At 33.1% G+C, this 23,261-nt stretch overlaps 5 protein-coding genes and 1 long non-coding RNA gene across 7 annotated transcripts in view; 4 read left to right on the forward strand and 2 right to left on the reverse strand.

The window, feature by feature from the left end:
- On the reverse strand, positions 3,416-4,608 carry LOC104723342. Of its 2 annotated transcripts, none has more exons than XR_757324.1 (3): positions 4,307-4,608; positions 4,167-4,225; positions 3,416-3,821 (listed from the first exon to the last, which is right to left on the reverse strand). It is a non-coding gene; the product is annotated as an uncharacterized LOC104723342 (long non-coding RNA). The 2 variants fall into 2 exon arrangements; XR_757325.1 differs by having other exon boundaries at positions 4,146-4,225.
- Positions 6,063-7,142, reverse strand: LOC104723343 (ethylene-responsive transcription factor 1A-like). The gene has a single exon (XM_010441691.2). It carries the CDS (start codon positions 6,952-6,954, stop codon positions 6,145-6,147), a length of 810 nt encoding a protein of 269 aa, XP_010439993.1. The 5' UTR covers positions 6,955-7,142; the 3' UTR covers positions 6,063-6,144.
- LOC104723344 (ethylene-responsive transcription factor 6-like) lies at positions 19,304-20,346 on the forward strand. The gene has a single exon (XM_010441692.2). It carries the CDS (start codon positions 19,365-19,367, stop codon positions 20,220-20,222), a length of 858 nt encoding a protein of 285 aa, XP_010439994.1. The 5' UTR covers positions 19,304-19,364; the 3' UTR covers positions 20,223-20,346.
- LOC104723346 (deSI-like protein At4g17486) overlaps positions 21,048-23,261 on the forward strand; it is a gene marked incomplete in the record, with an annotated part of 9,519 nt that continues 7,305 nt past the window's right edge. Inside the window, 1 exon segment of the mRNA XM_010441693.2 lies at positions 21,048-21,147.
- Positions 21,055-22,477, forward strand: LOC104727960 (deSI-like protein At4g17486). The gene is made up of 4 exons (XM_010447012.2): positions 21,055-21,147; positions 21,477-21,729; positions 22,023-22,310; positions 22,404-22,477. The coding sequence occupies exons 2-4, from the start codon at positions 21,573-21,575 to the stop codon at positions 22,475-22,477; spliced, it is 519 nt and encodes a 172-aa protein (XP_010445314.1). The 5' UTR covers positions 21,055-21,147; positions 21,477-21,572.
- LOC104727962 (deSI-like protein At4g17486) lies at positions 22,724-23,242 on the forward strand (the record flags this gene model as incomplete). The annotated part of the gene is made up of 2 exons (XM_010447013.1): positions 22,724-23,060; positions 23,154-23,242. Coding segments are annotated over 2 exons (426 nt in total), but the record flags the coding sequence as incomplete, so codon positions are not given.

Consider the following 23,261-nt stretch of genomic DNA (forward strand, 5'->3'; position numbering starts at 1 on the left):
TACTTTATATAAATAAAACATACAGTTAAAGATCTCTCCATTAGAATATATAACTCTTAGACTATTCAAACTCATCGTTGAAAAGGAGAAGCTTGAGTTTACGTCCAAAACTCTTCTAATATTAAAATAAATTATTTTAAGTCAATGTTCTAGTTGAGTTTTTTTTTTGTTAACCTTGAGCAGCAACTCCCACAAGGCCACAACCACAAGATGAAAGAACAGCAGCAGAAGATTCTATTTCCTTTGAAGCACAATGTACTAATGCAAGACCGATAGATGATCCTAGTTAGTAAGTACAGTATTTAACTATTTATGGAATATTATCTAATTACTACAATGGAAATTTCAAAAAAAAAAAAAAACAGAAAATCTCTTAGCAAAACTAATACTGAGATTGCTTTTCTCCAGGGACTTCTGCTACTAATTGTATATTGATTTGGTTACATTTTTTTTATTAAATAGAATAAAATTATTGTGGCTGTTAGCTTTCTATCAGATTCTCATGATTGGTCGTATGTATTTATCAGTTTGTATTTGATTTTTGATTTAGTATTTAATTAGTTCTGTACTGACTGTGTCTTTTTCTCCAATAATTGGGTTTGATACTTTTTATATACACATGATACAACTATAACAAATCTAAGGTTTACATCAACAATACACCACATAAATTTTAAATTAGTAGAAAACATAATATTTTACAATACTACTCCCTCCGTTTTTTATTAGTTGTCGTTTAAGTTTGTTTCACATAAATTAAGAAAATCACTAAGTTTTTTGTTTTTTTTTTCAAATATATTTTCTAATATTTTTATTGGTCAAGACATTAAAAATAGTTGGATAAAATTAGAATATTTACCAAACATTTGCATTGGAAATCTAAAACGACAATTATAATGACACAAAATTTTAACTCTAGAACGACAATTAATAAAAAACGGAGGGAGTAGTATTTATTGACGAACGAACTAATTAAAACTGTGGTGACGTTTTTTACTTAAGCATTATTAAAGATAACTAGATTTTAACCCGCGGTATACTGCAGACATATAATTTCTATTATAATTTATATTTTATGTTGTATATATTTGTTAAATATTGAATGTTTTATAAATAGAGGAATAACTAAATTTTCTAGTTGTTGTGCGGCTAAATATTTAGATTATTTTTTAACCAGCAATACACTTCATGACCATTTGTTTGTTATATTTAGTTTGTTTTGTTTAGTGTTTGAGATTCTATTTTGATTTTAATTATTATAACAAAAAATAAGGGATCTAAATACATAATCAGTAATTTTTCACTGTGATTAAGTCACATTTTTTCTAATGATTTAATTATTTTATACAATCTTAGTTAAATCAACTTGATTTTATGTCAAATATTCTAATATTAGTAGTGTTGATAAATAATTAAATGAGGATTTAACCCGTGTTAACACAAATTTTATAATATTTTATTAATTTCAACATGTTCTCTTTATAACTCATCTACTATTTAACCACATTATATAGTACTTTCGAATTTTTTAATTTTACATATTTGTAATAATTAAAATTTTTATTAAGTTTATATATGTTAATTATAATATTTAAATAATTGTCAATCGAAGTTTTTCTTACGTTAAGAATCAAAGCTCACAGATTTTGGAAAACAAAATGGGAATCAAATTGTTTTTTTCTTTGTTTACGAAGGATTCAGATATAGAATATCTTCAAAACACAACATAATGTATAGTTAAATATATGATAGTTTCTATTTCCATATTTATTACTGTTATTTTTTAATTGAAATGAAATGTAAAATATTTAGGAAACAAAATCTGGAGTAATGTTAATTTTGGAAATTTTTTAGGGGTTAATGTTGTAAATAACTTTTTAAATAAACAAAACTAAAAGGGCATAACACAAAATGTACTTCAAAAATTTTAATATAGATAAATTTATAAATTATAGAATTAATAATCCGAACTCATATATTATTTGAATATTTAGTTTGATTTGAGGTAATGAATTGAGTTGATTGGCTTTTCAGCCACACTCCGACCCTTCCATTGACCAGGAGCATTTTCTGTTCCGTCTCACCAATATTTTAAATTCCGGAAGGACCCAACGGTAAGACCATGAACCAATTATTTCAGGGTATTCCCCATGTAGAACAAATTTTGTTTTTCTAATTGGAAATGGGACGGGATGGAAACAAAATTTTCCGATGTCCCATTTGAGACAACAGTAATACAATTCATAATAGATTTTATATTATATGATATAAAAAAAAAATATTTCTCCCTCTGTTTGAATATATATAAAAAAATAAGCCTTTGTTATGTTTCATTTTATAAGATTTTTTTCAAGTTTATATACACTTTTTAAATTAATTTTCTAATTTTTGATTATTTAAATTTTTCAATATTTTTCTATTGGTTGAATTTTGTTAATTTGATAAAATATTTAATGTTTTTCAATCTTTGTGATTTTAGCCAAAAATTCTTATATAAGAGGACAAAAAGTAGAAAGTTATTTGACTTTTTGTGTTTATTAATTTATAGTGCGAGGTTATGTTTGTAAATATATTTGTTAGGTACTATAATAACAAATCACTATTCGAACTCATAATGGTATGCTCTTGATGGACACCTCGTTCTCTATGCTCATTTTCGGTTGTATGTAGAATCACGGCGAACGACGATAATTGCATATCACTGAAGATCATTTGTAAATTTGCCTCCTTTAATCTCCACAATAATAAATCGTATTATCTGGGCCTCGAACCCCAGATCTCCCGGCGTAAAAGCATTAATGAACCCTAGGCTAACCACTGGTTTATTAATAAATCTGGGGTTTGTTTTAGGTTTGGTTTATAAATTATTGAAATTAAATAATTTTATTATAATAATTTCTCCAGTATTTCGAAGCTCAGACCGATTTGGCAGTTAGACTGAGATCAATAGTGAACTGGGTTAGTGGTAGTTTAGATTTACATTAAACTATTGAGTTATCAAATCGAATATATAAACTGCCAAAAACTAAATCAAATGACCTAAACGAACCCGTTGATTTTAATAATTAAATCTCTTAAAACTTTTAAATATATTTCAGGAATGATCATATTTTTCTTAACTAAACATAATTTTTTTACAACCATAAAAGTTTAAACTTATACAGCTAAACTCTACCAAACAAAGTAACTATTTTTATAATGTTTTTAACTTTTTATAGTTATAAAGTATAATAGTATAGAGAATTTTTTAATAAATCCTTCGATATGTAACCTTGATGCAAATATTGGGAGGTAGTGAGACCATAGTACAAAAGCACCAGGTGACTTTTTGCCTTTTTGGTTTCTTAAGTTTCAAAAATTGCATATTATTATTATTATTTTAATTTTTTAAAAAAAAATTAACTTAGGAGGATAATCCATCAATTGGCTCATTTAATCATCCAAGTATTCTATCTTAGTTTTGGTTAAAACATATAAAACGTAGCGCAAAATAACATAGAACTTTCACTCCTTAACCGAAAGTTACTTAACATAAAAATGATACCTAAATTAAAATAACACCAACGCAATAGAGAAAATAAAGAAAACTAATACAAAACAAAAGAAATTGTCAAGAGCAACATAAAAAACAACAGAAACAGCAAATTTATGCGTATATTTTATCCTTTTTTCTATCTTTCGTGATTCTCATTTATAATATCCTTCTCACTTGTGATTCTCATTTATAATATCCTTCTCACTTGTATTCTCATCTTACATTGCTGTAGTCCAATGCTTCTTGCTTACGTGCTGGCTCAACATTATCGTTTTAGGTCTTGCATCTGTAGTTAAAAAGGTTAGATTTAGCATATCACTTGTGAATTAATCTGATTATTTCTCACTTAATTATAAGAAACACGACACTAAAACTATTATAAGAAGAAGATTTTGTATACTACTTTAACAAAAACAAAGAAGATTTTGTATATTTGGACATAGCTCATCAAATGAACGATCTAGGAGTAGCGATGCAGACCAAGTTTATCAACATGGCTGTGAGACAACACAACTTAAAAAAAATAAATCAATTAGAAGAATAGTAATACCACATGTATAGTTTATAGTTTCTTCCAAAAAAAACTTCGTTTATTCTTTAAAATGCTTACACAGTTTTTAATTCCTCAAACCTTTGAAATGGATGGTTAATAATGACTTGAGAACAGTTGAAGGCAGTGCAAAATGATATCTGCATCAATTTCCACAAATTAGTATTCATAATCATAGATGACTCTTATTAAGCCATTGAGAAATTTAGAATGTTATTTACCTCCCACGCTCATATTGGCAAATTTGATCAAACGGACAACCATTTCATCGCCTTTGTTTTCACATGTATTGTAGATTTCGCTTGGATATGCATCGTCGTTCAAAAGGCTTTAGTAATCGCAGAGTCCAATTGTTTTCTACTCTTTCTTTTGTTGGAAGATGAGTTTATTAGAGGCAATGTGAGTTTTCGTTTCTTTCCTCAATAATTATTTATAAAGATGTTAGTCGGCTACTGTTTTAGGTTTGATAAAAAAGAAGAATATCCTTTGAATTTAAAGAATATCTTCACAATCTCCGAATTTAATGGGCATAATTGTAGTTTCAAATAGTTTTGGATATTTATATTATTGATGTATGTATAATTATAGAGAATTCATTAGTTACGTTAAATATTGATTTTTGTATTGGAATATGCTCCTATAAATCCGATTAGAATACATACAGAATGTTAGTTTTGATTGTGACTTTGGAATAAACTCCTATTAACCCGATTATAATCAATATGGTAGCTACGTAATTATAGGAGATTGTAAGCATTAACATCCCATCCCGTAACAATTTTTTTAAAATAAAAAATGCATTTAATTTTATGAAAACGTTTTTTGGCTAAAAGTAAAACAATTTGGCTAGATATAATAATTAATTATAATACTTTTATACTATCTAATTTTATTTTAAACAATTATAATTTAAATTAGTTAATTCAAAATAAGGAAAACAACCGTTTATAAAAAGTAGGATTATAAAACTTTATGGAAATATATTAACTACGATTATTTTTATAGTAAATGATATATAGAATTTAGGAAAATAATCAATAAGTTTGTTAATATATTTAATTTATATGAAATATTATCTTTACTGTTTTGACTTAGTTGTTTTAGAAAGTACTAAATATATGGGATAAAGATGTTTTTTTTTAATTATGTAAGTAAGTTGGTCTGTTTGGCAACACGGATATATGACATGTTTTTTGTTTTTTTTTTATTCTTAAGTGTACTTCCCATTTAATAGTATAGATACTACATTTTTTTCCTTGCATTTTTGTTAAACCGCTAATTTGTTGTGTTTCACTTTTGTGTACATGCATGTATCTTGTCCACAAAATATCTTATTGTACCAATTTAACACCCACTTGTAATAAGAATATTGAATTTTCTCACAAATGTTATCATTTATAAAATTTAAGCCTTTGGTTTCTTTAAAGCTCTCGTTTTCTGGTCTTTAGGTTCCCAAGCTCCTTGTTAAGGCACTGCAACAAAAAATTTGCAAAGAGAAAAACGATTAGTATCAAAAACCCAAGATAACAAGTTTTGCACAAGTCCAAAACTTACCGTAAACAGATGTCTCAATCTCCTGAGGAAGTTCCTTGAACTCAATGTCTTTCACCTGTGAAACATTCTCATTTAAATATCCAAACGAATTTAACATTTGTTGAGAAATCATACTCCAAACTTGATCAAACTCACCTCTAAGTCTGATGGAGAAGTCATAAATGTGACCCGAACCACTTTTGGGGCAAATCTATCGGCTTTCAGCAACTCAGCAAAGGCTTCAATAACCATGTCATAGTTAATAAATATCTTACCAATTGAGAATATTGAATTTTCTCACAAATGTTATCATTTACAAAATTTAACATCCACTTGTAATAAGAATGATGATTTGTTTTCTAAATGTTGTTTATAGTTTCCTTTAAAAAAGGAAAAATGATTGATCCACAGGCACTCCTAAATGAAATGATTGGAGGTTAAAAATATAATAATAATAAACGAATTTCTTATTAACGTTTTATCTTTTAGAAGAATCATAATAATCCAACAAAAGAAAAATCAAAAACTATAAAACCAATAAGCTATCGCCACGTGTTACTTCAACGACCTCGCACTTCACCGTCAATCCCTTATCCGTTCCATCACCGGCGGCCGCCGTTCTCCTCTTCTTCGGAGCTCCGGCATAAGATGAAGAAGAAGAAGCTCTCTTGGACTTGATCCGAACCGGGTCAGGTTCTCCTGAATTAACTCTCAACGGAAAATTCAACAAAGCGCGGGAGCCACGCATCCTAAAGGCAGCTCTGTCGTAAGCCAAAGCCGCGTCTTCCGCCGTCTCAAACGTCCCTAACCAAACCCTAGCTCCGTTCTTCGCCGGATCCCTAATCTCCGCCGCAAATTTCCCCCACGGCCTTTGTCTCACTCCTCTATAATGCTTTCCCTTCGCCACCGCCGCAGCAGCAACCGGAAGAGCCGGACTCGTCTCTTTCTTCGCGGGAACAGAATCCACAGCCGCGAAACTCTCCGTAGTCTCGATCTTAACCGCCGGAAACGAGCTGCGATCATCGTCGGAAGAAGAAGAAGACGGTTCCCAACCGCCGTGAAAAGCGTCGTTGAGGATGCCGTAAACCAACATATCCTCAGAATCGTTTTCCTTCAGCGGCAAGTCTCCCCAGCTCTCGGTGAAGCAAGGATACAACTTCCCGAAGCTAGGGTTCCGTCCGTACACCGGTTTAACGCTGTTACATGTTGTAGTACAAGATTGCTCCCCTGAACTCGTCATCGACTCACTGAGTCGCGCCTCTGTTTCACCAAGTAAGTGTCGCCGTATCGACTCGAGAAAAGCGTAGTCCGATTGAGAGTCCGCCGTCATCGACATAATAATAATAAGATAGAGATATAGTTATTAAGCTTAAAGAAAAATTCTTGAAAATGTTTTTTTTTTATCTTTGGGTTCTTTTGTTCTTGTTGAGATTTCGAAGTGTCCGGTGTGAATGAGAATAAAAAGAGGTTTGGTTATATTTATATAGAGAGATTAAATGAAAAAAAAAGAAAAGGTTCATGAACCTGGAAAATTTTGAATATTGACAAGACTAGTTATATTATTATTTCAGGCGTATAGTGGATATTAAAAAAGTTGAAAATATGAAAGTAATGGAATTTTCATAAGAGCTATGAAGTTTCGTGAATTAAACACGTGCGTTTTATCCATATAAGACACACATGAATTGAAGTAGCCGTCAAGAATGATGTCACGCAATCTACGGAAGCAATTTTGTGATTGGTCTCGTGCCTCTCAACTTGTCTTTCTTTGGATATTTTTTGTGTCTTTAAATGAGTTTATTATAGCGGTTGGTCTTCTTTTGTTTCTTCCCAACTTGAACCGCCGGTTTACGGATAACAAATCTGTATATGCCAAAAGTTTTGTTTATAAAACTAAGTTTTTACAATCCATACTAAATTCTAGTGAAGTTTTGTTTAAATAGTCTTGTTGTATAGATGGCAAGTATATAATAGACAAAAAAAAAACTAATTAATTCATCTTATTCTTTTGGAGTTGGAGCAGGGAGAAGAATAAGAACAAATACGTTCTAAATGTTTTGTAAGAATTAGGAATTTAGGGATTTGGTTTAGTGATCACTTTAAAGCAAAGACTATTGATCACACTCCTTATGGTTCGCTTGAAACAAAGAATGCAGCTTATTCATCATCATTCACGTGGGGTTTTACGGTTATGCAAGAGGATTGAGTCAATATATCACGTGAAGCCACCAATCTTTGAAGTACGAATTGAACTAGTAGCTTACTAATTAAAGAGGTTCTGACAACAACTCCAGTGAGAATAGTATGTTGTTTGAACTTTGAACCTTTTGTTAAGAAAATATGTAATTATGTTTTGAGTGTATAGACTAGACAAAAATTCGAATTTTATTATAAGCTGTATCGAAAAGAAAAAAATCGTCAATATATACCCTCACTAGACAAAAGAAAAGAAGATATATTTATTTCATGTCGATCTTTAAAAGCTGAAAGTGAACGAGTGGGTCTCTCGCTTTTGTCAACTTGCAATAAAGAGGAGACTCCTTCGAGGAAGGATGGTATATGATGTTTTTGTCTATGTTACTCAATTGCACGGATTCTATTGGTTTGAAATCACATCAAGCTCCATATTCTTATCGTTGTTGGAAAATCTAACTGGAGATTTCTTTTTTTTTTTGTGCAAAGGTCTCATTTCATTCATTCATTCGAATACGAGCTTACAAATCTGAGTTTTTGCCAGTACAAGACCAAATTCAAGGGGGTTACAACCATAAGCATAAAACGATAAAAAAGATAGATAATTCGACATCATTTCCAAGAGATATCGGAGACAAGGGCGGTGAAACACCGAATCACAAACGATTCCAAGAGAAGTCGAAGCCACATTCACGAACAAAGCGGGAATATGGAGAATTGTCCTTATCAATAATAGATATTGGGACGTTAAAAAAGGTTCCATGGCCAAGAGGCTTAATGGAAAGATCTGCTCATTAGCAATGAGGAGGGTTGGTTCAGATTTAAGGTTGGGTAAGGTTCGCTTGGAGATGTTACGGTAACCACCATTCCTTAGAGATGAGATCATAATGCCGTACCTCTTCAAACTTTGGGCTGTGGAAATGATCTTCCGGACTTTAATGATTTGCTTTTGACAGGGCTCGGGAAGCAAGGGAGATAGTAGGAGAAGGTTGAGGAAGGTGCGGTAATCTCCTCGCCATTGGTAGGAGATCATAATGCTGTTCTTCCTCAAGCTTTGGGATCCCGGACAGATAATGCAACAAGACACTTGAAAGGGCTCAGGGATCAGATGAAACGGAGAGGTGGAAAGGTTGGAGAAGCTTCGGTAACCACCACTCCTAAGAGACGAGATCATAATGCCGGTCTTCTTCAACCATTGATAAACATGAGTAGTACTCTTGGGTGATTCTAATGGCAAGGTTTTCGAATAAAGATTGTACCCCCATAGCATCATTGATTGATCATGTCCCAAATGCAGTCTTCGGACAAATGGTTCCATGTATCGACACAAATGTATGTTACGGGAGAGCAATAAAATATTTAGAACGAACCTGGACTTTGCAAATTAAGTTTTGGGTCACAGGGCCTCGATGAGAAGATAAGTGGGCCGAAGCCCATTAGGCAAAAAGGAGGGTCCAATCGAGGAGCACCAAGGGACGTTAGGGTTCCGCCGCCGCCGCCGCTCATTCTCGATGTCATCACCGGAGCAAAACCCGGTCTGAACCAATCTGACGGTAGGACTCCCGAGAGCTTACAACCGAATCTTGAGGGATCAGGCTGGAACCGACAGGGAGGTGTGGAGATCAATATCGACGGCGAGATCCAGAAAGGGAGGTCTTCAAGAGGAGACAAAAGAGGCCCAACATCTTTAGATCTGGGGGAATCGGAGAGACTCGCCTTAGACTCGATAGTTGAAACGCCGCTGGACAAAGGGGAATTCTCTGGGTTTAGGCGCGACGGAGATAGGGCTATCAGCGGTTGAGGTGAAAGGAGATTCGTCGGGGAAAGCCTCTCAAAATTACCAGAGAAGTTTAGGCCACCGTCGATATGAGGTTTACCAGGGAGAAATTGAACAGATTGAGAAAGTGGCCAAGTCGACAATAAAAGAAAGATCTTTGAGAAACACGAGATGAAAGAGATGCAATAATTCCGACACCGGCAAGCAGAAGCTTTGCCGGCGCTGGAGGAGGAGGCTAAACGGAGGTTCTCGATAGTCGAGACAGAGAGTGTTGATGTATTCTTAACTGAGTTTTACAACAAGATGAAAAGAAAAAGAAAATGACATTTATGAAAGGCAAAAATGAAGATGAAGATGTTGATGTAGTCGCTGCACTAGTTCAGAGTACTATAAGAAGTAGTTCAACGAAGAAGATAACGTGGAGCTGAAATAGGAAAATCAGCTAAGGCGGTTAATATTCAAACCATGAAGGTTATGAAGACTAGGAGCTTTGAGAAGAGTCTAGAAGCATGAAGAGTTTCCTTTTTTGTAGAAAAGGAAATATGAAGAAGACTTTCCTATTCCATAAGAGAAAAGAAAATTTGCAAAGAGATTTGGCAATTCCTATTAGGATTAGAATAGGAATTTAGGCTTGTATGGCCACGACCTATTGTGTATGAATAGGGGGCTAAGCCTTTGTAGAAGATAGCACAAAAAAGAGCAAGAGAATTCTTAGACATTAAGGCTATGTGGTTTCTTGTAAGAAAGCATAACGCTTAAGGGGACTAAGGGGTTTGTCTTGAGAGGTTCCTGGATTTTGTATAGATCCCTGAACATGAGAGATTAGATAATTCATTGAGTGAAACTTGTAAGTTTACTAAACAGATTATCTAATAAATAAATTTTATTTTGAAGAATCCCTGTCTTAGTTTGTGTCTCAGTTTCCATACATATCAATAGCTCTTGCGTTTACAGAGAGCTTTTTGAACTATATCCCAAGGTTTACATTCTAACCGGAGATCTTAGCTCTTACAAATTAAAATTCTTGGAGTAGTTAAATTTGGGTTTTAGTTCAACGTTAGTAGCATAATGGAACAATCAATTTTTTAAAATAAGATAAATATATAACAACTTAGACTTACGAGAAACAAGTTTAATACATCAACTGTTTTTTTAGAAAGAAATGTAAAACATATATTTTCAGTTACATGGTTCATGAAGAATTGTTGTATTTTAGTTATTAGTGACGTACATTTATTTTCTTGATATATTTGATATTTTAGAATAATTAAAAGGTTGATTTCAATATAAATATTTCTTATATTAATTATAGACTTATCTACATTGTTGATTTAGTTTTAAATTTTAGTTAACTCATCTAGTTTTGCTGAATATGTTTTGTTTCAAAATTAATATTTCAGAGTTATATAAAAGAATCAAGATGCTAACAAAGATTATTCAAAAGTATAAAAATAATTTGTTTTTTAATTAAAAGCAAAAAGAAAACGGTAAAAAAAAAAAACATGTTCATCACCAACGACAACAACTCAATGACACAGTATCTTTATGTTTTATAGTCACGGGCAACCAACCCCAATTGCTACTGAAATCAAAAGAATATAAAAATTGATCACTAATTCAAAATTTGCCTAAGGATATATACATATAATCACCTATCAACATAAATGAAATAAAACTTTCCTAAGATCTCTATTCTAAGTTTGTAGGCACGGCAAGAGATGATTTATGGAGTAAAGCTAGAGCACCTTAGGCTCGGCTCAAAGTTTAGGAAGACCTAGTGCTATTTTATAAAATACACCCAAATATATCTATATTATTTTATATAAAAAATATTAACATGTAAAAAAAAATTTTGGACCTTTGGACCCTGTGTTGTTGCACCTCCAGCACATGTGCTAAGCCGAGCATAACGATTAGTGACAAAAGAGTTCAATTTTTATATAATTAGTCAGTACTATTGTCCAATTAAATTCTTTTGGGCTAACAAGATAATGAAAATTCAAGATTGTGATGTATCGGTTTCATTGTTAAAGCGTTTCCAAAACTCATAGATTTTTTTGGTTTTATATAAGAGAAATACCTTAAAATAGTACTAAAATAAGTTTTATGGACAATTATAGCACACATTCCAAAATTTTCCAAAAATAGCATTATTTAACACATAAAAATATTTAAAATTAATTTTTAGAATTTTTTTTTTAGGTTTGGGTTCTCAATTTCACATTTAGGATATAGTTTTGAGGGGTAAAGTTTAATATTTTAAATTTAGGATTTAATTTTGAATAATTAATTAGTGCTATTTTGGAATTTTAAAGATGTTATGCTAAGTTTGGAAAAAAAAATTATTTTGGTGCTATTTTTGAAATTCTCTCTTTATATAACGACTAAAGAAAATTTTTTATCATTTAGAACACAATTAGAATTTATCTGCGTAAAATTTTGAGAATAAAAACTGAATTTTGGTTATTGTTCGATCTGATTTATATTTTGGAATATTTCTAACTGTTAATTTGCTTAATCGTCCGAATCTGTGTAGAATAACATAAAATATAACTATCTTTTTGAGTTGCACTTCGAATTTAATGACTTTAATAAACATAATACACACTGGAAAGAGGGGAAGCATATTACACGTCAGCTTTGAAATTGACCACATCCGGTCGTGTAAGACTTTTTGACTAGTAGAATTGTCAAAACTTCTACAAAACATGTGTACGTGCAAACAAACCCGCACGTGTATTCCCACACTGCAATTGAGTTCTTCAACAAAGATGATAAGCTTTTGTTTTGGTTTGGCAACAAATTAAGAACACATTAACACAATTTTAAAGTTTTGTTCGTACGTTATAATATTATAGATATAATAAAAAAGTAAAACTATCGTTTTAGGTTCTTAATTTCTCATATTTACAAACTGTATTAACAAATTGTAAACCATTTTCATTAACATCAGTACTATTCGTTTTTTTTTTTTTTTTTTTTTTTTTTTTTTTTTTTTTTTTTTTTTTTTTNTGGCATTCGGTTTGAAACTAATACTTCGTTAAAAGTGAAGCAAATGTAATAAAAGCACGTGTTCAATCATAAGTTGAAAGAGACAAGATACATGCATGCACATACCCGTCTTATACAATTTTTGAATAGAAAGCTAAGAGTTGATTTCTTTTTTTACCGAAATAATTTAATACTAGCTTCGTTGAAATAATGAAAATTCCAACTCAATTGTAATATAGACTATATAGTCCTGAGAAAGACTAATTATTTATGTCCAATTTGCTAAGGTACTTTTTATTAATTAAGGGAGTTTAATGAGTTGAATAGAATTCGAACGATTTAAGTATGAACATTAAAGGGAGACCAAGCTTTTCGTTCTTATTTATACACTAATCAAGGAACTCGATCACACATGTTAGCATACAATTAACAAAGATACTAATATTGACTATATATTAATAATAATTATTAACAATGCGGACCTAGAAAATATTTTTACCTATCTCATAGGGAGGATTGAACTCTGGTTTAGGGGTGTCAAAGTCTATTATTTACCATATTTCTATACAAAAAAATCTTAATTTCAATATAAATGGGGTCAATTGAACCTCCTTTCCCTTTGATAGGTCCGCCAGTCTCAATATGTGAAAGTTGTTCTTTTTATCTTTCACAACTCTTTTTCGCCGACTAATCAAACTAAAACTATATAAACACAAATAATGTCTAAAACATTAGTTTTTTGAAGGTAATTTAATATTTATATTCACAAAAATATAAACATAATTACTAATCATTTTTTTTTTGTCAAAGAATCTGTTTTTACACAATTAAAAGAAGCACAAAATAATTAAAATGAGATTAGTATTTCGATGGAAAAAAATTGAAACTTTTTCAAAAAAGATTCAAAATTGTTCATATATTGGAATCAATAAAAACAAAAAATAAATTTTATTTGTTTATCATTGACAGCAAGCGAACAAAGTTTTGATCTTGCAGAATCATAGGGACTGAGGTTTTAGAAAACATTATGAATTTTTTTTTGGTGATATGACTCTTTCCATAGTTAAGGTGTATGATATAGATATGATCTTTCTCAAAAGGAAGAAAATGGTGGTGATAATCTTTCCACAAGAAAGACAGATGAAAAGTTGTGTGGGTTCAATCATGAAAACAATGAATCATTTACAGTAATCGCTTCAGTATAGACAAAATTTGATTCTTCTAAAATGATAGAATAATATTTTTTTTTTGTGTGAATATAATGTTAATTTAATTCAAGAAAAATATCGTTTTGTTACATTTGATGCAATAATTCAGAAAAGCGATTGAAATTAAACAGCATAATGATATTGAGAAGCTCTTGAAGCAAACCAAACCGGGAAGCCTGTGTCATATCTTCGATCACCCTCTCGTTGTATGATTAGAAGCTTATTCCGAACTTGTTTGTCGAGCCAAGCGATCAGAATAATTGCAGAAGTTGGTGGCTGACCATGTTTCCTCGCATTTCTTTCCCTCGAGAGTGAGTGAACAGACAGTTGGAAACATTACCGAAGCAAAAATGTATGAACAAGAATGGGCAGGGGCTTTGTGACATGAAGAACGACCACTTGCCAGGTTGTGGAGAACTGGCAATGCAGCAGAGGCTGAGCGAGAGCAGTCCAGACCTCAGAGGAGTAGCTACACCCGAAGAACAGATGGTCTCGCGTCTCAAGGGGCAGGTTGCACAAAACGCAGGTTGGTGTAGAGACTATGTTCCAACGCATAATTAGGTTTGCAGTGGGGAGTTTGTTTTGCAGTGCCAACCAAGTGCAGAAGGAGTATTTAGGTGTAGCATGAGGGAACCATACTCCTGAAAACCAAGCGACCTTATTTGAGATAGACCGGATATGGTTCCAAGTATCTTTGGTAGAGAAAGAGTCTGTGTAAATGTTCCCCTTCCCTCTCCAAAGAACAAGATCCGGTTTAGATATATCTCAACGTTGCCACTGTTGCTCCAAAGCCGTCTCTATGGAAATCAGGCTCTCCACTCTGTGTCTACATCTTCGCCGAGTAGTCCATGCTTCAACCAAAGACGATTTCCAACCAATCCCCAGATCAATTACCCCTCTTGGAACAGTTATATCCATTAGGCAACCTAGAGGAGACCAAATATCGTACCAGAAAGATGTTGTAAAACCATTCCCCACTTCACTCCGGCAAAACGTCCTTGCTAGTGCTCTGTACTTTAATAGTTTGTGCCAGATCCACGACCCTGTACTGGTGGATTCACGGATAGACCAGAATGACGCCCCCTTGAGCAAGTTAGTAGATATCCATTTCACCCATAGAGATGGACTACGCGAAACAATCCTCCAGATCAGCTTCAACAACATACATTGTTAGCGTCCTTTAGAGATCGTAAACCCAAAACTCCCCCCTCCTTCGGCTGACAAACATCCTCCCAAGCCACTCGCGCTTTTCGTGGATTCAAATCCGGTCCGGACCACAGAAAAGCAGAACAAAGCTTGTCAATTTGTCTAATATAATCTCACGGCAGTCTCAAAGCAGCTAACCAGAAGTTGGAGATACTCCATAAGACGAAAATTATTAAGTTCAAACGACCAGCATAGGAAAGCAGTCGCGATGTCCAAGAGCCAAATACCTAACTGTGGCTGATAATCCGTTGTAGTAAACCGTCTTGTAAGAAGAGGGAGACCCAAATACCTAACTGGTAGCGTCCCAACAGCAAAGGGGAACCGAGTGCTTATTTCTTGTTGAACATCTTCCGTGACTCCAGCTAAGAACAAAGAAGATTACTCAAGACTTATCTTCAGACCCGACACTCTAGAAAAATCCTCCAAAATATGTATAATACCATCAATAGACCGAACCTTTCCATCAGTAAGAACCATCAAATCATCAGCAAAACTAAGATGAGTAAGACCAATACTTTTGCAACGAGGGTGATATCCAAATTGTTGCATTGTCACGGCCTTGTCTAGCATTTTTGAAAGGACATTCATGCTTATGACAAACAAATAAGGTGACAGAGAACAACCTTGTTGTAATCCTCACTTTGGAAATAGCCAGCCAATTCTCCATTTACCTGGACCAAAAAAGAAGCCGTGGTAGCACACAAAGAGATCCAATGAATAAACCCTGGAGGAAAATTCATTGCTTGAAGAGTGTTTAACAGAAAATTCCACTGCACCGAATCAAAAGCCTTTGAGATATCAATTTTTATCGCACACCTAGCAGACACCTTATCATTATGGTAATCTTTCACTAACTCTGTTGCCAACAGGAGATTTTCAATCAATAGTTTGTCCTTCACAAAAGCTGATTGATTGCCAGAGATGAATTTGGGCAGAACTTGTTTGAGGCGGTTTGCTAGAATTTTTGATATCACTTTATAAATGACGTTGCAACATGAGATAGGCCTGTAATCCTTCATCTCACGCGGCTCTGAGTTCTTGGGAATAAGAGCAAGTATCGTTGCATTCAGACCCTTCAGAAGGAAACCTGTTGCAAAAAAAGATTGAACCGAGGTAGTGAAATCATGTCCTATGATATCCCATGTAGACATATAAAACTCGGAAGTGTATCCGTCCGGGCCTGGTGACTTATCTTTTGGCATGGCGAATAAGACATTTTTAATCTCTTCTGCAGTAACCGATTTCATCAGCACTGTTATGTCCTCAGGCGAACAACGGAAAGGCAATAACTCTTGAAGACGCTCATTCGTGATTCCCTCATAATCCTCTGGTTCATAGTGAGAAAAGTTTTAAAATGCCTAACAGCTTCAGACTTGATATCATCAGTCTCCGAGACAACACTACCATCAGGGCAGTGAATCTCACACATTGTATTGAGTGCCTCCCTTGTAGTCGCAGCTCTATGAAACGCCTAATTAAATCTGCAAATTACACATTAACATACATTATTCAACAACGAAATTAAAGTTTCGTGGTTTGACTTAGAGAGGCTTAAAGGTGGTCTAAAAACATCTCCAATTCACTTCTATTTTTACCTCAAAACTCTTTCATAAAGTAATTTTTGCTCTAATCCATTTCTATAGAGATTGCTATTTTTTCTCTATTTATAGGGAAATTTTATTTTTTCCTTTATAAATAGAGGTGAACTATTTTGTTTGCAAAGTAGTTCTTTTAATCTTTAACTTCTTTTATTTATGTCCAAAATAAATAAAATAAGTATTTTTAAAAACTAATAATATAAATTTTAGAAGTTTAGTATAAATATTTATTCTAAAATATTGAGACTACCATTTGCAAAAGGTAATTAATATAAAATCTTATAAATATCTAATAAAAATCTAGTATATATTATAATTTTTGTATGATGTGATGCTCTTTATAGTAACAAATATTTAATTTAAATTAAATATAATTTTATGAAAATGTTACAAAATTTAGAGTAAATGGGTTAGTTTGCAATTTTTATAAATAAAAGGTGTTGTAAAATGAAAATAGTATCTATTTGGAATATTCTATTATAGAGGAAAAAATATAGAAATCTATTGGAACAAAATTCATCTCTATTAAAGAGATACTGAAAAAAAACTATTGGAAATGATCTAATAAACAAGGAATGTGAAAAAATTATGAATTTAATTATGTAAAAAATAGTGATAATTAATAAAACCAATAACATTGAAATTCTAAAGCACTATTGTATTTTTTTGTTTTTATGTAGAAAAACACAACTTTTATTTATAAAAGTTCACAATATTTACATAAAATTTTCCAACTGACTTATTTTATTTACAGAAGCAAACCATTCAATTTTTCTTGTGAATTGTGATGATAATAAGACTTTAGCTTCTTAAACAGTGAGCCTAAACGCATTATTTTAAATTAAATACGTAAGCCTGGTTTTAAACACATAAATCACAACTCTGATGTTACGGTTTCATAAATCACAATTCTGATGTTACGGTTTCATATTGTTCGAAAAAGGATAAACCAATGAGTTAATTATATGAATTATGACACTGAATTTACAAAGAATATTGAACATCATGATGACTACCAAATAAAAACAATTAAGGATTCCGCCTTTTCGCTAGATTTGAATCAACTTGAAAAAAACTATATATATTTTTTTGTAAACTAAACACGAATATTCTACAATTATCTAGACCTATATATGTAATTATATGAGAGTACATGCTAAAACAAAGAAAATTGCAAGAACGTACGTACGTGGACACATATAGTTGAACTAGAGTACTAGATATGTAAAGTATATATATTTCCAGATATGTTTTGAGTGAAAACGTACGCATGTTGTTAGAAGATTAATCTAAACCTCCGACATCTAAGATAAATATTTGAGCAATATATTTCATACATACCATACGGTCCATACCGATATGCTTTGGAAATTAGCTTCACCTTCACGTATCATAATTTAGAAAAGACATCTTTGATAAAAATTAACCAGAAATTTCTTTAAAAAAAAGAAAAAACTAGAAAATAATCCATATAATGAAGTAAGCACATTCGTATGAAGACGTAAAAAGGATATAGCACGTTCAAAAGCAGCAAAGCCAAAAGTGGTCACATGGTTTGTCGTTGTCGAATATTTTCTGTTTGGGTTGTATAATTGAGATTAGAACTCTAATATTACGTTTCCTCTAATTACGGCATTACGCAGCCCTTATCTTTTGAGATTAGAACTTCAAATAATATTACAATCCTTTAATTATGCGTGTATTTTTGTGCGGCGTGCTCGCGTTTCGTTTATTCACTTTCAAAATGAAAGCTATAATTTCATAAACACAAAACACACTAGTAAGAGGTGAACGTATTGGTTTACTGTATAACAGCTAGAAGCCTAGAAATTAATGAACATTATATTTATAACAGCTAGAAGCCTAGAAATTAATGAATATTATATTTATAGTGTTCATTATGGAAACAAAAACAGCTCTGTGGTCTGAGATTTAGAAAGCAAAGATAGTTGTAATGGATATTTTGTCCCGATATATATTATTGTACATATTGAATTAACAAATTAATACAACAACAACAACAACAAAAAATTTCAGGGCAGCAATAGGAGAATTCCATGGGTCTTTTGTCTACCGGATGATGACGACCATACAAAAACATCATCGACAATGAGAATCTAGTCTTCTTTATACTACAATATCTTTGTTTATCCTAAAACTAAAATAACATCCGATGTACGTGTAAGAAAGTGAAAACCAGTCTCTTTTTTTTTTTTTTTTTTTTTTTTTTTTTTTTTTTTTNTTATTGCAACTTTCATTATCATAATGTAAAGTTCAAAAAAAAAAACGTGTGTTTATCCAAACATTGAGTTGAGACGGCGGACGATAACTTCTGAAATTTGAAAATGCAGCATATGTGAACAAATAAATTCTCACAAGTAGTCGTAAATAAAATCAAATATTAACACGAATAGGTATTTCATAATAAATTAATTACTAATGTTTTTGATAAACAAACAGGCATCGATAAAGTATTAGTTTTGTTTTTCTTACCTCAGCTGCCATCGGTGAACCACAAGATAAAACCATCGTTGACTGAGGGTTTCTAACCTAATCAAACGGTATCAAACCATTACAACACGCGAGTATAGATACACCTTTCCGCATATGATTATTTTTTATAGATTTAAACTAATTAAAAAAAGTCTGAGGATGTTGCCTTGAAAGAGTCTCTCATTGACTTGACTCTTTCCTATATAAACACCTTTCCCACTCTCTCTTCTCCACTGTCAATTCAAATCATCATCTTCCTCTCTCCCATATTTACTTGATCATGGCTACGCCAAACGAAGCTTCGGCTCTTTTCCTCATTAAAAAGTATCTCCTTGACGAACTATCTCCTCTCCCTAACACCAACCAATGGATGAACGAACCGGATTTTTCAATCTTCGGTTCATCTGATCAAACCGGGTTCGAGTTTTCTCAATTCGAAACCAAACCGGAAATAATCGATCTCGTCACGCCCAAACCGGACATTTCTGGTTTCGACGTGAAATCCGAAGCTCCACTTGAACCGTACGATTCATTCACGTTCCAATCGAATCAACATCGAGTTGTTTCTCAATCTAATCGGAAACCGCCGTTGAAGATCGCGCCGCCGAACCGAACCAAGTGGATTCAATTCGCAACCGGGAATCCTAAACCGGAGAAAAACGTACCGGCGGTAGCAGCAGTAGCAGAGGAGAAGTGGCATTACAGAGGAGTGAGGATGAGGCCGTGGGGGAAATTCGCGGCGGAGATCCGTGACCCTAACCGTCGTGGAACTAGGGTTTGGCTCGGGACGTTCGAGACGGCGATCGAAGCGGCTAGAGCTTACGACAAAGCAGCGTTTAGACTCCGAGGATCAAAGGCGATCGTCAATTTCCCGCTCGAAGTTGGCATGTGGAATCCATGCGCTGAAGATGGTCATGAGAACAAACGGAAGAGAGACGACGACGAGGAGGAAGTGACGGTGGTTGAGAAGGTGCAAAAGACGGAGGAGAGTCACGCCGTTAGCTGTGGCGGAGAGAACGTCGAGTCAGATTTGACAGCGATAGATGACTGGGATTTGACGGAGTTTCTGAGCATGCCGCTTTTATCGCCGTTATCTCCACACCCACCGTTTGGTTTTCCACAATTGACTGTTGTTTGAATTTTTTTTTTCTTATTTTTTTTGTCTGTTGGGTCAGCTTTGATTTATGCTGACGTGGAACTGTGTCCTGAGGAGATATATTCATTTATTTGTTTCATAATATTACACAACCTTCAATATCCCATCTATTGTCCTTAACAATTTTAACTTATAAAATCTAAATTTATTAATTCTAAATAATAATTTACTTAAGTTATTTACTAAAAGTATGATAATTTACTTAAGTTATTTTACATTTACTAAAATATTAAATTATAAAATTATGATTAAACTATCATACTTTTTAGTAATAACCAATTTCATAACTAGATGGTTATCTATGTGTTATTTGTTTCTTTTCATATTATACTCCAATGTAATTTTTTTTTTATTGTGTACAAACATTCTATTTGTTTATTTACTTTTAGTTTCTAGTCTGAGGTTTTGTAATATGACATATTTGTACAAAGTACAAACAGTCTATTTGTTAATATAAGGAGAAACAAAAGAAAGATTTGACAACAAGTCCCTTTAATTTGATTCTAGACCTTGTAACATTTTCAATTTAAGAAAATCATTTTCAACAAGTCTCTTTAGTAATATTCAGTGATTGAAAAAAATATAAATAAATAATATAAAAGAAACACTTAAAATCGAGTTTAATGCAATATAACTAAAATTTATTAGTTAATTATGATAAGCCAAATTTGACCCATAGAAAAATGATAGTACTATATATCGAATAACTTAATTCAACTGGTATTTTAGTTCAATACCAAAGTTTTAACGAGAGAAAGCAAATCTTGAAAAAAGAAAAAAAAAAAAAAACAACAAAAAGGCTCCGTCCGCGGCTTTTTACTTTTTGCGATCGATCATTTTTTCTTCTTTCCCTTTTCCAGTCTGACCTCCCAAATCCCTTCTTCTCTCTGGAATTCGCGACTCTCACGTAAGCTCTCTTATCGTTTTCATCGTCTATCTCTCTCTCTTTATAAATATATCAGATGAAAACACACGCAGCCCCAATTTCAATTTCAATTCGTGTAATTTCCCGATTCGGATTTCCTTTTGTGTGGAATCGAAATCCTTGGATCTGTTATCGTTAGCCTTAGCAACCAAATAAGTAGTTTACATGTGGATTGTTTTATGTTCGAATTGCTTGGGATTCTAAATTTTATTATTTTTGAATCCTAGGTTGTGTGGTGACTTTTTGTTTTTTTTTGTTTCTTTCTCTTCTGGTGTTATATTGAAGAATATGTGACCATCATCAGTTTTTAGTGTTGCAGATGATTTAGGAAGAAAAAGTGATGATTGGATCGTGACTTTTTTTTGGCATTTTTTGTTTGTTAAAAAAAAAAATATATATATATATATATGTGGGTGCCTACTTTGAGCGCAAGCTCATGTTCAAGTGAGGAGAGGGAAGAGAGCAGTGGTCTTACCCCTGTTTATCTCAATGTCTATGATCTTACTCCTGTCAACAATTACCTTTATTGGTTTGGTATCGGCATTTTCCATTCTGGAATTGAAGGTATGCTTTATCCTCTCTTCACTTTGTTTATTTAGTATATGCTTTTGAAGACAAAATAGCTGTCTTAATGTTCTAGACAAGTTATGCTTTTATGATTCGGCGTTCATGCTAGGCACTTATTAGAAAGGGATTGTTTGTAATAAGACCAAGAAATGTGTTGAGCTACTTAGGGTTGTTTGATGGAAACCTTTTTTGATCCTTTATAACTCAGATTTTTTACATGTTATGTTGTTGTATATGATTTATTATTGCTCTTTTGTTTTTTTCACACAGTTGTTTTAACTTCATTGTAGCTCATGATTTGGAGTACTGCTATGGAGCTCACGAGTATCCAACGAGCGGGGTATATGAGGTAGAACCTAAGAATTGTCCAGGGTTCATCTTTAGACGGTCTGTTTTACTGGGAACTACCACCATGTCCCGTTCAGATTTCCGCTCTTACATGGAGAAGCTTTCAAGAAAATACCATGGTGACACTTACCATTTGATTGCCAAGAACTGTAACCATTTCACTGAAGAGGTATGCTCGCAGCTTACAGGAAAGCCTATTCCAGGATGGATTAATCGGCTTGCCCGAGTAGGTAAAAAGATTTAGAACCTTTTTCCTGTGTTATGTTACAAACGAATTGTGTCCTGAATAATAGTTACTTGCTTGTGGTTTGTTGAGGTTTCAGGTTCGTTCTGTAATTGTCTTCTGCCAGAAAGCATTCAGCTTACAGCTGTTAGTGCTCCTTCAGAACGCCTNTGAAGGTATGCTTTATCCTCTCTTCACTTTGTTTATTTAGTATATGCTTTTGAAGACAAAATAGCTGTCTTAATGTTCTAGACAAGTTATGCTTTTATGATTCGGCGTTCATGCTAGGCACTTATTAGAAAGGGATTGTTTGTAATAAGACCAAGAAATGTGTTGAGCTACTTAGGGTTGTTTGATGGAAACCTTTTTTGATCCTTTATAACTCAGATTTTTTACATGTTATGTTGTTGTATATGATTTATTATTGCTCTTTTGTTTTTTTCACACAGTTGTTTTAACTTCATTGTAGCTCATGATTTGGAGTACTGCTATGGAGCTCACGAGTATCCAACGAGCGGGGTATATGAGGTAGAACCTAAGAATTGTCCAGGGTTCATCTTTAGACGGTCTGTTTTACTGGGAACTACCACCATGTCCCGTTCAGATTTCCGCTCTTACATGGAGAAGCTTTCAAGAAAATACCATGGTGACACTTACCATTTGATTGCCAAGAACTGTAACCATTTCACTGAAGAGGTATGCTCGCAGCTTACAGGAAAGCCTATTCCAGGATGGATTAATCGGCTTGCCCGAGTAGGTAAAAAGATTTAGAACCTTTTTCCTGTGTTATGTTACAAACGAATTGTGTCCTGAATAATAGTTACTTGCTTGTGGTTTGTTGAGGTTTCAGGTTCGTTCTGTAATTGTCTTCTGCCAGAAAGCATTCAGCTTACAGCTGTTAGTGCTCCTTCAGAACGCCTTGAATTCTCCGGTAAGCTTCTAATTAAGATAGTGTTGT

Source organism: Camelina sativa, chromosome 11, assembly GCF_000633955.1.
Source record: "Camelina sativa cultivar DH55 chromosome 11, Cs, whole genome shotgun sequence".
Taxonomy (NCBI): Eukaryota; Viridiplantae; Streptophyta; class Magnoliopsida; order Brassicales; family Brassicaceae; genus Camelina; species Camelina sativa.

Coding starts and splice junctions, on each gene's coding strand:
- LOC104723343 (XM_010441691.2), bottom strand. CDS start 6,954: ATGTCGATGACGGCGGACTCTCAATCGGACTACGCTTTTCTCGAGTCG.
- LOC104723344 (XM_010441692.2), top strand. CDS start 19,365: ATGGCTACGCCAAACGAAGCTTCGGCTCTTTTCCTCATTAAAAAGTAT.